The sequence below is a fragment of the Podarcis erhardii genome, assembly GCF_964252035.2.
Source record: "Podarcis erhardii genome assembly, chromosome: 5".
Lineage (NCBI taxonomy): Eukaryota > Metazoa > Chordata > Lepidosauria > Squamata > Lacertidae > Podarcis > Podarcis erhardii.
The window spans coordinates 15,022,209-15,037,396 of NC_138509.1; the positions used below are offsets into that span (position 1 = coordinate 15,022,209).

A 15,188-nucleotide genomic window follows, 5' to 3' on the forward strand; every position below is an offset into this window, starting at 1 on the left:
GGCCAGCTGGACCATAGGCTTCTGCCTTAGTTTTTAAAATGTTGCCTAGGGAACCAGAGTTGAATGTGATGATTAACCTGCTATTGTTATTTACATAGTAACTCATGATTAATCTTCTGCAAAGTCAAAAATAAAGCAGTGGCCAATTTAACTACCAAAGCATATCAACTATGCCTTCTTTATGGCTTTATCCTGCAAATAAAAGTCCCATCTTTCAATAGAGATATGCACCTGTTGCCCATTAATTGCCATTTTAATTGTGATTGTCAATTGTCAAAAAATTCCATACAATTCAGAAGTGGTTAACATTGTAAAATTTGGATTGTGGTCATATATGCATCAAATATATTTTCTGTAGCTAAGAAACAGTGCCACAGTATGCTTTTTATCACATTCTTCCCCAATACTTTTCCTTACGTAATGAGTTTTTTATGTGGTTATTACTGAGATTCATAAGTCACTCTGGGAGCCTTTTTTGGTAGAAAAGTGGGATTAAAATGAAATGAAATGAAACAAATAAGCTGATGGAGCAATTGCCTTCTTCCAGTTGGTTGCTATGCACATTTTGGCAGCTTTAAGTACCCTCACAATAATTTTACACACAGAGTTATTAACCAAGTATTATTTCAGGAGTTAGTCGTATTTGACAGCCAGTCATATTCATTTATCATGTTCAGAAGATTAGCCTAAAGAAGGCTGTATTACTGGACAGTCCCTGCCTCCCTGGATATTATTATTATGATTTCATAAAAGTTATACATTGCTTGATTGTAAACAACAACCCTCAAAGTGGTTTACAAAATATAAAGCAGAAGAATTACAGACCTACTTTAAACATGCACAAGTTAAAATACTAAAACATATCAAAATTACTTCTAATAAAATTATTTCTAAGGAACTGGGTAGGGTTGTCTAAACAGGAATGTTTTTAGCAGGCTCCAAAAAGAATACAGTGAATCTGCTATATTCCCTGCATAAGGCACAGCAATATATCTTGAAATACTGGCACCTGAGAGCAGGAGTATTGCATTGTCCATCACACAAATTGGCACATGCTGAATTACATGTATAGTTGCCTCTGGGTAAAATACCAACAACACAGTGAGTAGCTGAGATTTAGATTCATTTATTTGTATCTAGTCAACAGACCACTATAAGACAAAGGTTTAACAGTATGAAAGCAACACAAGAACTGTACTTTTCAAAATTAGTTTCCTGAAAAGGCGGGAGTGGGGGGAGAAACCTGGGGCCTCTTCCTCTGAAGAGGAAGAACAAGATACCTCTGAATGTATATAAGGAATTTTATGAATAAGACCAAAGCCAAGGGGATTCAGACTGAGCTCTAAAAGAAACAATTGCTCCCTGAAATAGTGTTTGTCACATTCTGCTACTTGGAGGAGGGTCCATGCTGGAGATATGGGTACGCCCAGATAATGCCTATGCTTGGGAGATTTATACTTCCCCACAGCCCTCACCACCACTTGAATAAATAATAATAATAATAATAATAATAATAATAATAATAATTGTATACTGCCCTTCATATGAAGAGCTGAGGGCAGTTCACAACAGAAAAATAACAAAATTAGAATGCTTGGACCATTTACAAGGTTTTCTAGTGTGTCTAAGCTATAATCCCCTCATAACGATACCTGATAATTGTTTTATTTTATATTTACAAAATTTATAAGTTGATAATGCAGAACATGGGCATGGCTTAAGAGAAACTTAATTTTATTGACTTAAATAATTTTGTACTGCTCTTCAGCCAAAATGAAAAAGAAGTATAGCAACCTTTTGTCATTTCTTGGAAGACTGTTAAGCCATCTAGTCTAATCAAGAGTTCTGGAGAACTTGAAAAGCTTGTGCACTATTGTGCAATATGTTGGTTGGCCTACTAAATGTATTGTCATAACAACAGATTTTCGAACAACACATTTTTATATTACATAATCTTGAAAATTTAAACTTGTTCCCTTTAAAGGGTACTTTACATGACTGAGTGAATGCTAGTCTAGCTTCCCTCTTGGATCCTAGTTGCCCTGCTCTCGACAAGCTCCACTTCATCAAAAGTCCTCCCCTGAACATGCAAGGGCAAAAAGTGTGTTGGGGGCCTGGGATGAACGTGCCACTACCTTAATGTCCACCCCACCCCCCAACACACTGGTCCTGCCCTCTCCACTCCTAGACTTCACACACTTAGTACAAAGTTCAGATGTTTGGCCGAATGCCCTCTTGCAATTTGAAGTTGTGAGTTATCAGGTTTCCCAGTTGTGTGGAGGCTTCTAAGAATGTTTAGCTGAACATGCTGAGAAGCTTCTTCCAGACTTTCATGCTCAAGTGGGAAGATTGGGAGCAGAGGGGTTGAGGCTGCCATGCTCAGGGATGTTGTAGAGTGAGACTGCCCCCCCCCTTTGTCCTTGTCTACAATCATTCCATGAACCAGCTGAATGAAGCCTGCAGACCACAGTTTGAGGACCATTGTCCTCTCCTGCACAATGTGCTTTCTTCTTAATTTCATGTGCTTCTGAGAAGGTAGGGACCATACATTTCTCCCCTATATAATGGCACATACATTCACACATTCCTCATGCAAGTAAAGAATGTATTATAGTTATTTAATACAGGGCAAGTTTATAGTCTCCAGTATTTTAATAGAAGAAAAACTGCCCTAACCAAAATCTGGAGGAAAATGCCATGTGTGCCACTTGTAGGGCTAAGCAAAAATGGCAAGTGTGCAGACAAATAAAGGTGCAAGCGCAGGCCTTGCTGGAAGTGACACCATCTCATTTCTAAGGGTGATCTGCAACTACGGTGGTACCTCTGGTTACGTACTTAATTTGTTCCGGAGGTCCGTTCTTAACCGGAAACTGTTCTTAACCTGAAGCACCACTTTAGCTAATGGGGCCTCCCGCTGCTGCCGCCGTGCGATTTCTGTTCTCATCCTGAAGCAAAGTTCTTAACCCGAGGTACTATTTCTGGGTTAGCAGAGTCTGTAACCTGAAGCGTATGTAACCTGAAGCGTATGTAACCCGAGGTAGCACTGTATAGTAGTTGCAAACCTGCCTGTTTCCACACCAGGACAAATACAACAAAATTTTGAAGCCTATCTTCCGCCCTAAAAGAAATGTTCCTGTTTAGGGTTTCAGTCAGCCATTCCCTCCAAGCAAGATTTTTCACTCGCCTCTCTATCCCACCAGTATTCCTTTTACTTTTCCAATTTGTAGTTTTTCATTTTGTTGCTACTGAGCATGCTCCGTCCTGTTTTGGCTGTTTTTTGGAGTGGTTGGGTGTGGATTACGCCAACATGGTTTTAGTCTTTCTTTTTTTGTACTAAGCAATTGATTCTCAGTGGCCCCATTTTGGCTACAGTCCTGTCAGCACTGGCCACCTGAGTTTACCATTATTGAGCAGTCTCCAATCGCTAGGAAAGTTTGGTGTGAAGATGAGTGAGAAAGAGATGATGCTAAGAGGCTTACCCTTTTGTGCACTGAGGGAGATTTAAAGCCTTGCTTTGGGTTACTATGACAACATTATCTGCCAGCTGATAAATCCTAAACAACCCTGTTCCGTGTGGCAGCTGCAACTGTATTGTTGGCAGCTACCAACTAGCCCCCATTCTGATGTTTTCATCCTGGTGTTTTTAATGATTCCCCAAACCCTAAGCACCCTCTGCAGGCTCACTGTTGACCTAAAATAAATCAGTTGTAATCTTAAAGTACCAAGAAGATTCACAATGCATAATCATTAACAAGGACAGAAAAGGAAGTGGGAAATATTTATATATATATAAATCTTCTATCTGTAGGCCATTCCACCTCTTCTCCAACATTCTACAATACTGAACACAAGTCTGCACCTATTAACATTTTATTTTCCCCATTATACCTTTCCCAAAACTGAAGTTTACCTGGTCGTTTTAACCACTCCAGTGTTGTAACCCCCTCACAAAATATCTGAATTGTACAAGATATATCAACAGTAGCATAAACATAGTGCCATGTGCTTTCTGCAGCCAGATTACTTAAATATCGTTGCTTACTACATTCTCTTACAAAGCAACTTTGCTTATGAAAAGATTAAAAAATCATGCCACCTTGTTTTTCATATATACAGTGGTACCTTGGGTTAAGAACTTAATTCGTTCTGGAGGTCCGTTCTTAACCTGAAACTGTTCTTAACCTGAAGCACCACTTTAGCTAATGGGACCTCCCGCTGCCGCTGCTTGATTTCTGTTCTCATCCTGAAACAAAGTTCTTAACCCGAGGTACTATTTCTGGGTTAGCGGAGTCTGTAACCTGAAGCGTCTGTAACCTGAAGCGTCTGTAACCCGAGGTACCACTGTATAAGTATTTTGAATGAGTATTTTGTTCCATCCAGTTCAAGTGTGTGTGTGTGGGGGGGGGACCCTTATGCCCTCTTAATAGTCACATCTTCTCAGCTTATCATTAGCTTTGGTTGAATTGTTTCTTTTAACTACCTATAAAAATAGGAATAAATTTGACCAGGACATAATATCCAGTGCTTCCTGCTCTTAGAGTAAAGGAGGAAGGATTACTGAGCAGACAGGTTCCTACTGCTATTCAACTTTGGTGTGAACATGAGAAGGGGAAAATACTAGTCCTCACACCAGTTTCAGCACTGCTTGCATAGTCAGCTACAAAGCCAAAGGTCCTGTTGTTACCTGGCTGCTCATCAAATATTGGCCTGTCCTGTGCCTGAGAAATTGCACGTTACTGCATTATTCTGTGCACTCACAGAACAGAACACTTTGTCATTATTTGTGGGCATTATTTTATACAAGTGCAGGATAATTATCCAAGCCACTGCTTGTTATACCATTGTCAATCAGCCATGCAAACACATACATGTGCAATGTCATATGCTAGAAAAATCTAGAATGGATGATTTATGTATTAGCACACACATAGTACAAAGATTTACAAACCACTTGGTGAAAAAGCTCTGCAAATAGTGCACAATGACAACTGTAGATAAAAACACAGTTAAAATCCAGAAACCAATTAAAAGACAAATAAGTTTGGGGCTTTTAAGGAAAAAGTGCATGATTGGTTGGCTATGGAGCTTCATTAACACATCCATTATTCCAGATGATGTGTAAAACATGCATTTTCTAGAAACAGAATTTGGTAGTGACAGCAAATCTTGGAAACATCTTATTTCCCTTAAAAGACAGGCAACTTTCAATTGGGGAGGGGATGTTCTTTGTGGCAGAGATGACCATTTGCTACTTGAAAGTTCCCCAGGTGCTGCTCAGGAGGAGCTCCAATGGCAGGATCTTACTCAGCGCAAGCCCATTTCCTCTCATGTTCTATACATCTGTCGCCTTGCAGCTTTCTAAGCCGCAATAATCCTTCCCCAATTATTGTCTAAGAAAGCCTTAAAACAGATTGCAAAATTCTGCAAAACTAATTCATACAAGCAAACTAAGCATGCATGCTAAGTCTTTTTACATAGTTTGCACTGCTGATTTAAGCTGCTGTCCAATGTGCAACACTACAGAAAGATGCTTTTCCCAAAACAATTTTCATCACCAAGGCACAATCTGAATCCTTTTAGGAGGCAAGGCAGCAGGATCTATCATATTTAAACTTGATTAGGCATTTAGTTAGACTAACCTGAATCCCTTTTATATAACTTGCTAGGAAAACACACCAGCTATTTTTTCACTGGGAAATTCCCCTCCACTTCCTTCTCCCCCTGAGAACTCAATAACAAACCCATGAAATTATTTCTTGCTTTTTTTTTTTTTTTAAAAAAAAAAACCCTCATTAACCTTTCCAGCTCTGCACCCACAGAGCCTCTTTTAAATGGATAAATCTGAGCTTTATCTGCTTTGCCTGGAATTCTGTTTCACTGATCTCAGATTATTGCTCCATTTCACTCTACTAAACCTCCAAACAAAATATATTTTAGAATGATCTGGTCTGAGGTTGTGTTTGTTTGTTTTTTGCAGTCACTTGAGAAACCTTCTATCTTCCTTCTGGGGCAAACAGAGTGCCGAAGATGTCTGATATAATTGCATCTGTGAAGCTGTGGGTCTGGTCCCTGGCTGGGAATCCAATCTCAGCTAGTTTCCAGAATGGAAGCCATATAAATACAGCACAAAATAAATAAAATGAGTAATGCAAGGAGGGTGAGCAATTTCCAGAAATAAACAGGGGTGTTGCTTTCTCGGCTTTGGGAGGGATTGCCCTGGTGATTTGGGTTTAAGTTCTACTGATAAATACAGGATTATAGATAGGATTTTCAGAGTCTGAAGTATGGTTATAGAGGCATGTCCTGACCATTCTCACAAAGGGACAAGTTATTATGAATTTCTGCCTTTCTTACAGTGTTCCTCTTAGGCCTGCTTCACACAATCATTTTTCTCTACACAGAGATTTAGATTAGGTTAGTATCCAGCCATTATCTGTAGTCTCCACCTATCCCTTTGGCAGAAGCTATGTTAAGTCTTTCTCACTGCTTCCATCTTCCCTAGCACCTGGGGTGAACAGAAACTGACCCCTGCCCTCACCCAAATCCTCTAAATGCTCAGGGGAGAGCATGTATATGTCTGAGATCTGGCAGTCAAATATGTGTTGCCCTTGTATATGGGGTTGGCCTAGTTGCATATCAAATTAAACCATAGTTAATCACAAGCAATGATTTAATATGAACACACAGTCTGCTACTGAGCGCTGCTCAAAATTCTCAATCTACTACTCACCTACTCTGCTGCTGGGAAGCAAGCCAGAGTTTGGTGTGTCATGTGAATCTGGGTTGGCTGTTTGTTACCCCTGAGCAAATCATGAGTAGTAAGCAAAGCACAAACCCTTGTTACTGCTTGTTGAAGATCACAATATGCCAGACTTTAGCTTGTCACCCCGCCCCCCAATGGCATGGCAGCAGGAGTGGGAGAGGAGCACAGCAAGAACTTCTCCACAGAATGCTTCACACTTACATAATACCATGGTTTGTTTTTAACTACAGCTTCATGTGATGTGCAAACCAGGCCACAGTCTCTGTTTTGGAAAAATGACATCATGAAGAAGAGGTCCATCAGGGCCAATTGAGACAAAGGGGAACACAAAAGCTGCAGACCAGGATTCCGAATACTTTATAAATGCTTTTTCAAGGAAAGTTGTCAGTACAACTACACTCACACCTGCAAACCAGACACTTCCATACCATTCCACCAACTATACTGAAGAGAGCTGGCAGTAAGTGTTTTACAGGACCCTCAAGTTGAGAGTTGTTGTGCAAGCAGATATAAAGCAGAAGCCATGTGGTCCAGGTTCTCTGGCATCAGCCCTCATATTATGCTGGAAGAGGCTCAAACTGATTCCACCTAAACATTAGGAAGAACTTCCTGACAGTAAGAGCTGTTCGACAGTGGAATTTGCTGCCAAGGAGTGTGGTGGAGTCTCCTTCTTTGGAGGTCTTTAAGCAGAGGCTTGGCAACCATATATCAGGAGTGCTCTGATGGTGTTTCCTGCTTGGCAGGGGGTTGGACTCGATGGCCCTTGTGGTCTCTTCCAACTCTATGATTCTATGATTCTATGAGCCTCTGTTTCTGTCACCACCCATCATACTGAGAAATAGAAGAGCTTCTCATAGCCCAATTCTGTACAAGAAATTAAGTCCTACTGGGTTCAATGAAACTTAGCCCCTAGCAAGTCTGCTATAGATTTCAGAAGGTCTGAAGCCCAGGCATGAAGCAGTGGCTTAAGTCTTTGATGTATGTGTGTATGTGCATGCAGAAAAACACAAGGTTTACATTCTTGCCGTCTCTTAGGACCCAACCAAATGTGGAGCTCAAGCCACAATGGTCAACACAAAAGGAAGTTGCTTGCCCTTTCCCACACCGTAATGGCTAGTAGATCTTAACCCCTATTTACATTTCATGACAGTATGTGTTCCCCCACCCCTAATCCAGACCACTGGCTGCCATTGGCATAAAAATGCAGAAAATGCCCAACTTTACCTCTACATCCGACACCTTCATGCGTGTGCCCTCTTTGCCCACAAAGATATCATCGATGTCCACAAGGATGTAGCGATCAAGGGTCAGACATAGACGCTTGCCAGTCAGGTAAGCAATAGCGTCAACAAAGATCAGCTTGTGAAGCCAGAAGTTGAGGTTGTTACCAAAAAGGACCCGCTGGATGCCATCATGCAAACCAAGGTCCTGCACTACGGTAGCATGCAGAGCTCTGTGGGTGGTCAGATGCGGGATTGACTCTGAAGATTTGGTGCTGGCCATCAACACGGGTTCGTAGGTGGTGTGATTTGACTGGAACACTGTCCAGTCATCACCGGGCAGGGGGCCTTGCTCCACTTCATTAGCCTGAGTTACGTACAGGAGCGGGGCACTGGGATTGATGTGATAGTCTCGCAACCCTAGATTGGAATGTAGGAAAAGGGGAAAGCCCTTGAGTTGAGCACTGAGCAAGCTGTTCTCATTTGCTTTGAAGAAGCCAATGATCCCCACTCCATATTCCACACAGTATTTGTCCAAGAGGTCCCTGTTCCAGGTATCCAGGTTCACATATTTAAGGATATTCTCATAGATAATAAGAGCATAGCGGCCATGGTCTTTGTCTGTCAGAGTGGGCATGTCTCCCTTTCCAGGGGCAATCTCTGTCCTGTATTTAAAACGGCTAGATTCCAAGATAGCCACAATCTCCTGACCCAGTTGGGAATAGATGCTTTCCACAAAGACGAGCACCACAGGGTCTGTGCGTGAGTTGTCCACTGATTTCATAAGCCTCCAGCTTGCCTGGGGTTGAATAAGAACCCTGTGCTGGTTGCTACAATCGCTGAAGGGCAACGGAGGCGGTTCCTTTATTTTGGGGCTGTTGGTGACGTAGTAAGCCAGGAAGCACATGGAAATCAGGCTGAAAGCAATGAGCAGCAGGATCAATCTGTGGAGCTCCAGCTGTCGCACATGCCTCACTACTTTCCACAGATGAATCATGGTGAGGTGCGTGGCTTATCCCTTACTCAAGCTTGGCACGAACCAAGCTGCCTTCGGTGTCTCCAACGCCACCACCGGAAGAGCCAGTGGCAGCTCACAGAGAAGAAATGTGGGCTGCAGAGAGGGATAAAGCTTAAGCAAGCAGCTACAAGACTAGATGCCCAGTGATCTGCCATTTATCTCAAGTGACCATGGCCTTCAAGTCCCATTGCTCCTCTGAGTGCTGCTGCCCTCCTCCTTCACTTCTCCACTTGCTCAGAAGAGTCCTAGGAAGGAGGTGGGTCATGTGCAGTTCTGAATTCCTTGGCTTCAGATGCAAATGTCTGGCATCAGGGGTAGGGAAAGCATTCCACAAACGGAAGAGTTGCCTCAGCTGGCTGACTTGCCCATCACATGATAGTCACCGTTGACTGGCAACCTGCAATCAAGAAAGAAATTACATGTTAAGGGCAGGCGAACTAATGGGCTTTGGGAAGAGGGCAGTGGGACAGTGTGCTTGCGGATTAGAATCGCATCATTTTCTTCTGATATACTTGCTAACAAGTGGGATGGGAACCTTGTGGCCTTCAAGATGCTATTGAAATCCAACTCCCATCAGCCGTATTCAGCATGGTCAATAGGTCAATGATGGGGGTTGTTGTCCAACAACAACTGGAGGACCACAGACTCCCCATTCCTGCCTCTAACAAAATGTTGCATGTGCGGGCACACCAGTTCAGGGTTCCAGCCAGCCTAGCATACGCTTTTCAGGGGATTTAATTCCATTTCTCCCTCTTTTCCTCTCTCCCTCTCCCATGACATTCTGTGACCACTGAGCATTCTTTTATCCCCTTCTTATTTCTGGTGATGATATTCCCTTCATGTGTCTCAGAAGCCTCATTTTGGGTATATAGCCATCATAACTTAGGATATGAAAAGTAAAGTGTCCTTGGCTCATAGCTCATCTCTACCACGAATCTGCAAGATTCAGCAGGTCAGTTAATGGCTCTTGATCTGGTATTACATTTACAGGGCTATGTGATGAGTCAGGCAAGAAAATAGATTAAAAGACCCTTGTCCCAGAGAAGAATTGGATTTCCCAAGTTGATATTTAGTTATTGCATCTTTAGAATACTCTCTCATTCATGTTACCAACATGCAAATATTCCCTTCCCAAGTCTGCCACTATGAGTAGAGAAAAAAGAACCTATGGAATTTCATCACTCACTCAGCACTTTGCAATATTCAGCATTGAAGGAGAAGTGCCAAGTTTGCATAGATTTTTCATTCTGAAAAAGCAGGATTTGATTAATCCCACCTGGGCCCAGGTAAATGGGTCTTGGGGGGGGGGAACCCAGGATAAACCCTTATTACTAGATTAATTTCCCCCTGGAATTATTAAAGTATGCATTGGTAGGAAAGGGTCTCTGTTGGAAAATATTAGACACAAGGAAAAAGAATAGGAATACAAATAATAAATTTAGGTCCATACATCTTAAAACCGCCCAGTGATTATGGTACCAAATTTAATATCCCAATTCACAAGGATATAAAGCACACAAAATGCTAGGTGAGATGAAAGGAAACCTAATAGGGTGGGCTCAGGAACACAGGAACATAATATTTCAAGTGGCTACAGGCAGAAAAGTGACTTCAAACAAACAACGTAATGCTGTTCTGGAGACCGGCCCTTATCAAGAATAAATCCTTTTGCTCTCACATCATGTTTCCCCACCCTAACGTGGCAGGGTGCAGCATAACCATTTTAAACAGACTTGTAAACAGATTAGAGAGAGGAAGCCTCCCAGCAACCAGAAACCCTCCCAGCAACCAGGTTGGGAAGCTTTTCCTAAGAAGAGAGGTGTTTTTCAGGCCATCTACATACCATAAATGACTAGTGTTACATGGATTTTTAATAAATAAGTAATATTACAGTGTGTGGTGGTGTTATTGTTTTGGTTTGCTACCATTTTGTTTGTTTGTTTGTTTGTTTATATTGTAATCACTCTGTGATCCTCAGAGGAAGGATGATATAGAAACAACAACAACAACAACAACAACAACAGTATGGGTAGATAGGCAAGCATCTAAACATTTTATAGGCAAGTCAATTCTGTAGACTTACTTGCAAAGCTGATTCTGTTTTATTTTTTTAAGGAGAGGGACTCTTATTACCATCTATCTCATTTGTTTAGTTAAGAGATATCAGTGTCTCAATTATGTGTAATGGAACTTTCCCTCCACAATGAACAAATGCAGCAAGACACCCCATCACTGCTCGGGATCAAGGGGGTAGATGTTCTAGATTGGGGTTGACAACCTGGTCTCTACTGCCCACTAGTGGGCGTTTCAAGATTCTAGGTGGGCAGTAGGGGGTTCTACGGCACAAGCTAAATACTCCTTCCATCGAGCACTGGTGGGCGGTAAGGAAATTTTACCATCTAGAAGGATGCATTAGTGGGCGGTAGGTATAAAAAGGTTGACTACCCCTGTTCTAGATAAATATAAGCCCAAGCATTTATTCTTTTAGAAATTAAAATATAGCTGCCATGCATGGCATTTATCTCACCTTAAAAAACGACTAAAAATAAGGGTCTTGTACTTGAACAACAGAGAATAAATCTTCAACTATAACGACAACAATACACAATTTTTTCACAGAAAATAGTCTAAACCAGTTCTATAATAAACTCCACCATCTCATCATTCTCTTTAGCTTTGAGAGCGTATGTCCCGCTGACAATAATTTAACTTTGAGTTCAGTCTCACAGGGATGAGTCTTTGTAAAAAATAAAAATAGGAGCCAGAAGGCAGCATGGTGTGTGAGCAACAACGTAATTGCAAAGTCTTTGGACCAAAGCTATCAAAGAAATTATGGTGAAGCTGAACTGCACTAAATACTATACAAGACATAGGGCGCTCAGGGGAACAAACTGTGTCTCTTTGCAACTTTCCTCTCAGCAGCAGTCCAGGAGGTGGCAAATTTTATCATCACCCTAATTTTTCTAGTGCTGAATGTTGCGTCTGGTTTACAAAGAGCGGCACTGACACCACCTGCTAGTATCTGAATGCAAGGACTCCCGCACGGCCCTTCGTCCCTTTCCGCAGCATGCAGAGATGGAGTGGCCAAACAATGGCTGAGTGGCATGCAGAAGCAAAGGTCCCTGTGGCACACCGGCGAGAGCCAGGAGAGTGCGCAAAACAAATGCACCATTTGAAGTCTCTGCAAAGCTCTTAACAAGCCTCTGTTTGTTACAAGCGTGCAAGCATGAGCACACACACAAATTAAAAGGCCTATATCAGATTGCTGCTCAAGAATCTGTCAGCTCTGATCTCTTTAACAAGGCCTCAGTGCCAGAGGGTATGCCAGCTGGCACAGGGTGCATGAAAACAGTTTTGGAACTGTGTCAGCGTGGGCCTGGGGATGGTTGGGGAGGGAAGCAGAATGACATGCTGAAGGAGAGCACGGTGCCCAGCAACAATCTATATACCTATACTGCTAAACCCAGACCAGTTTCCCCTGCAAAGGATTACAGAACAGACAGCAAGCAGCTTGCTCGCAAAACAAAAGAAGTGACATTGCTCCATCTCACATGATTAAATCTACAGATGGCCAGATACAGTATTTCATGTTGACCATGGAGAAAATTGGCACCTCCGAGCAGTAGGGTGGCCAGAACGGCTTGAGCTCCAGTGGTACAGAGCAGGAGGTCTGAATGAGAGAGGCAGGGACTGCAAATTGAGAAGGAGGAGTGTGGTGTTATGGCCAGAGTTTTTGGAAGTGGGTTCTCCCTCTTCAGCCACGAACCTCTCTGAGTGGCCTTGAGCGATTCATTACTGCAAGTCCGTGTTGGCTGTCCCGAGCCACTTCAAGAAAAGGCAGGGAGAAAATGTAATAAGGAAGCAATACTATCAGGTATGCTCCTGCCAACCTAGCAGTTTGAAATCACGTCAAAGTGCAAGTAGATAAATAGGTACCGTTCCGGCGGGAAGGTAAACGGCGTTTCCGTGCGCTGCTCTGGTTCGCCAGAAGCGGCTTAGTCATGCTGGCCACATGACCCGGAAGCTGTACGCCAGCTCCCTTGGCCAATAAAGTGAGATGAGCGCCGCAACCCCAGAGTCGGCCACGACTGGACCTAATGGTCAGGGGTCCCTTTACCTTTACTATCAGGTATGATCAGTAATCTCTGTTGCGTTGAGACCACAGCTTCTGCCAGAACAGCCCCCCCCCCCCCGATATACTGCTGTGTGTACTATCGTACTGGGCAGTCATGGAAAAGGCACTTCAATGCACTGCTTAAGCAGCCTCTTGCTCTTGCATATTCAAAAGCTGGTGGCCTCCCAGAAGCAAAAGAGGACTTCCAGAGCTTGGAAAGTGAGACTCCTGCAGAACTTCTTGTCCCTTTCCACAGCAAGCAAGAATGGAATTGGGTAAAACGGGCACCAATGTATGCAAAAATGCTTAATGTACATAATTTAACCAGGCAGCAGTATCCGACACTGTGAGGGAAGCAAAGGAACTGTTTTTATGGCAGCCAGGGCAGGTTTAAGCTATATATTTATTCCTCTGACTCCTTTTTAGTAACGCATCATTAAGCACTGCCCCCATAAAAAACAAAGGCTTCTTTGAAATCTTTGCAGCTACTCAGCTTCCTTTTCCTCTCTGGCTGTGTCATTATTAGAATTTACAATATGGGTGGCAATGGAGATAATTTATGGCCATGAAAATTCATAAGCTGCCTTTACTTGTAAAATGAACTCTAGGCAACTTGTGAACAAAATGGAAAACAAAGTCAAGAGAGCATTGCCATTACAAAGCCACAATATAAGGAAGCGGTAACAAAACCAAACGAGGGGGTAACCAAAACAAACCCTTAGTAACAACTTCAATCAATACCAAAAGCCTTATAGAAGAGCATGACTTCTCTTGAGTCAATTTACTCCAGATTAGGTACAATTAAAAAGCAGAAGAGAAGGAATAGAAATACACGCCTTAGCCCTTGGTGATCAACCTTAGTTGATATGAAGGAGCTGACACGTCCCCACTCTCAACTACTGGTGGTAGTAGTAGTAGTAATTATTAACCCAGATGGAACCCAATTAGGGCTGAGCCTATGTCAAGCACAACATATCAACAATAATGTCTTGCTGCTGAAAAGGGTTCAGAGGGATTCTAGGGAGAATATCTTTGTCTGAAGGGGAGGCTTTTTGCATACATTCTGCATGGTGGGAAAGTTTCCAGTTGGCTGGCAGCCCTGAAAAGGGAGCTATAAAATGAGAAGGGGCGAGAGAAGCATTACTTTTCTGTAGACAGATGAACATCTCCACTCAATTTGCAGTGGCATACTGTAAAAGTATACCTCCTACTAGGCCTGTAGAAAGCACTGTTGTCTGAAACTCAGCCTACATTCATTTTATTTGGGCAGCAAACATTGTATCATGCTGGGATATTTGGGGGAAAGAACCGAGAGAAGTAACTAGTGTCATGTCTTCCAAGGCTGCTTGGAAAACTTTCAATGTTGGTTTAGATTTTGACAGGTGTGTATTCTCTGGGAGGATCATTCTGAAGTCTAAAGATAGCATGGAAGTTCTGCTCCTTTCCAGTATTAGGCGTGTTGTTTGCAATAAATCAATGGATTCAACATTCTGTCTGTAACCTGGTACAAATACAACATCCCTAGTTGCCTAACCAAGGTGAAGAAACAGAAGCAGGTTATGTAAGGGGAGCTCACCCCGTCGCAGGGATTCGAACTGCCGACCTTCTGATCGGCAAGCCCTAGGCTCGGTGGTTTAGACCACAGCGCCACCCCCATTGCCATCACTGTAAACCATGGCACACTCAAATCAAATGCCTTAGTTCTGGTTATGGGTAGTGGTGGAAACCTAACAAGTGTAAAAGCCATGGTCACAACTGATGCAGACTTGACACCACACTGCGGTTCCTTCCCAGTGCAAAGGGTGACTAGGAGAAACAAATCTTACGTCTACATAGGACTTTTGTGTGTTTACACAAGTAAAAAGCTCTACTAACCTTCAAACGCATGCAGTGGAATACAAAAATAGTACAGTGGTACCTCGGTTTAAGAACAGTCCGGTTTAAGAACGATTCGGTTTACAAACTCCGCAAAACCGGAAATAGTGTCCCGGTTGAGAACTTTACCTCAGTCTAAGAACAGAATCCGAATGGTGGAATGGCACCGGCAGAGGGAGGCCTCATTAGGGAAAGTGC

The 15,188-nt window shown here is 42.6% G+C and overlaps 1 protein-coding gene across 2 annotated transcripts in view; it reads right to left on the reverse strand.

Annotated features, from left to right (window-relative positions):
- Positions 1 to 15,188, reverse strand: part of NDST2 (N-deacetylase and N-sulfotransferase 2) — a 107,689-nt gene that overhangs the window by 16,173 nt on the left and 76,328 nt on the right. For both annotated transcript variants that reach the window (XM_081864266.1, XM_081864267.1), the window contains one exon: positions 7,988 to 9,398. In XM_081864266.1, the coding sequence (XP_081720392.1) occupies positions 7,988 to 8,980 (993 nt within the window). In that variant the 5' untranslated portion in view covers positions 8,981 to 9,398. The remainder of the gene's footprint in view (positions 1 to 7,987; positions 9,399 to 15,188) is intronic.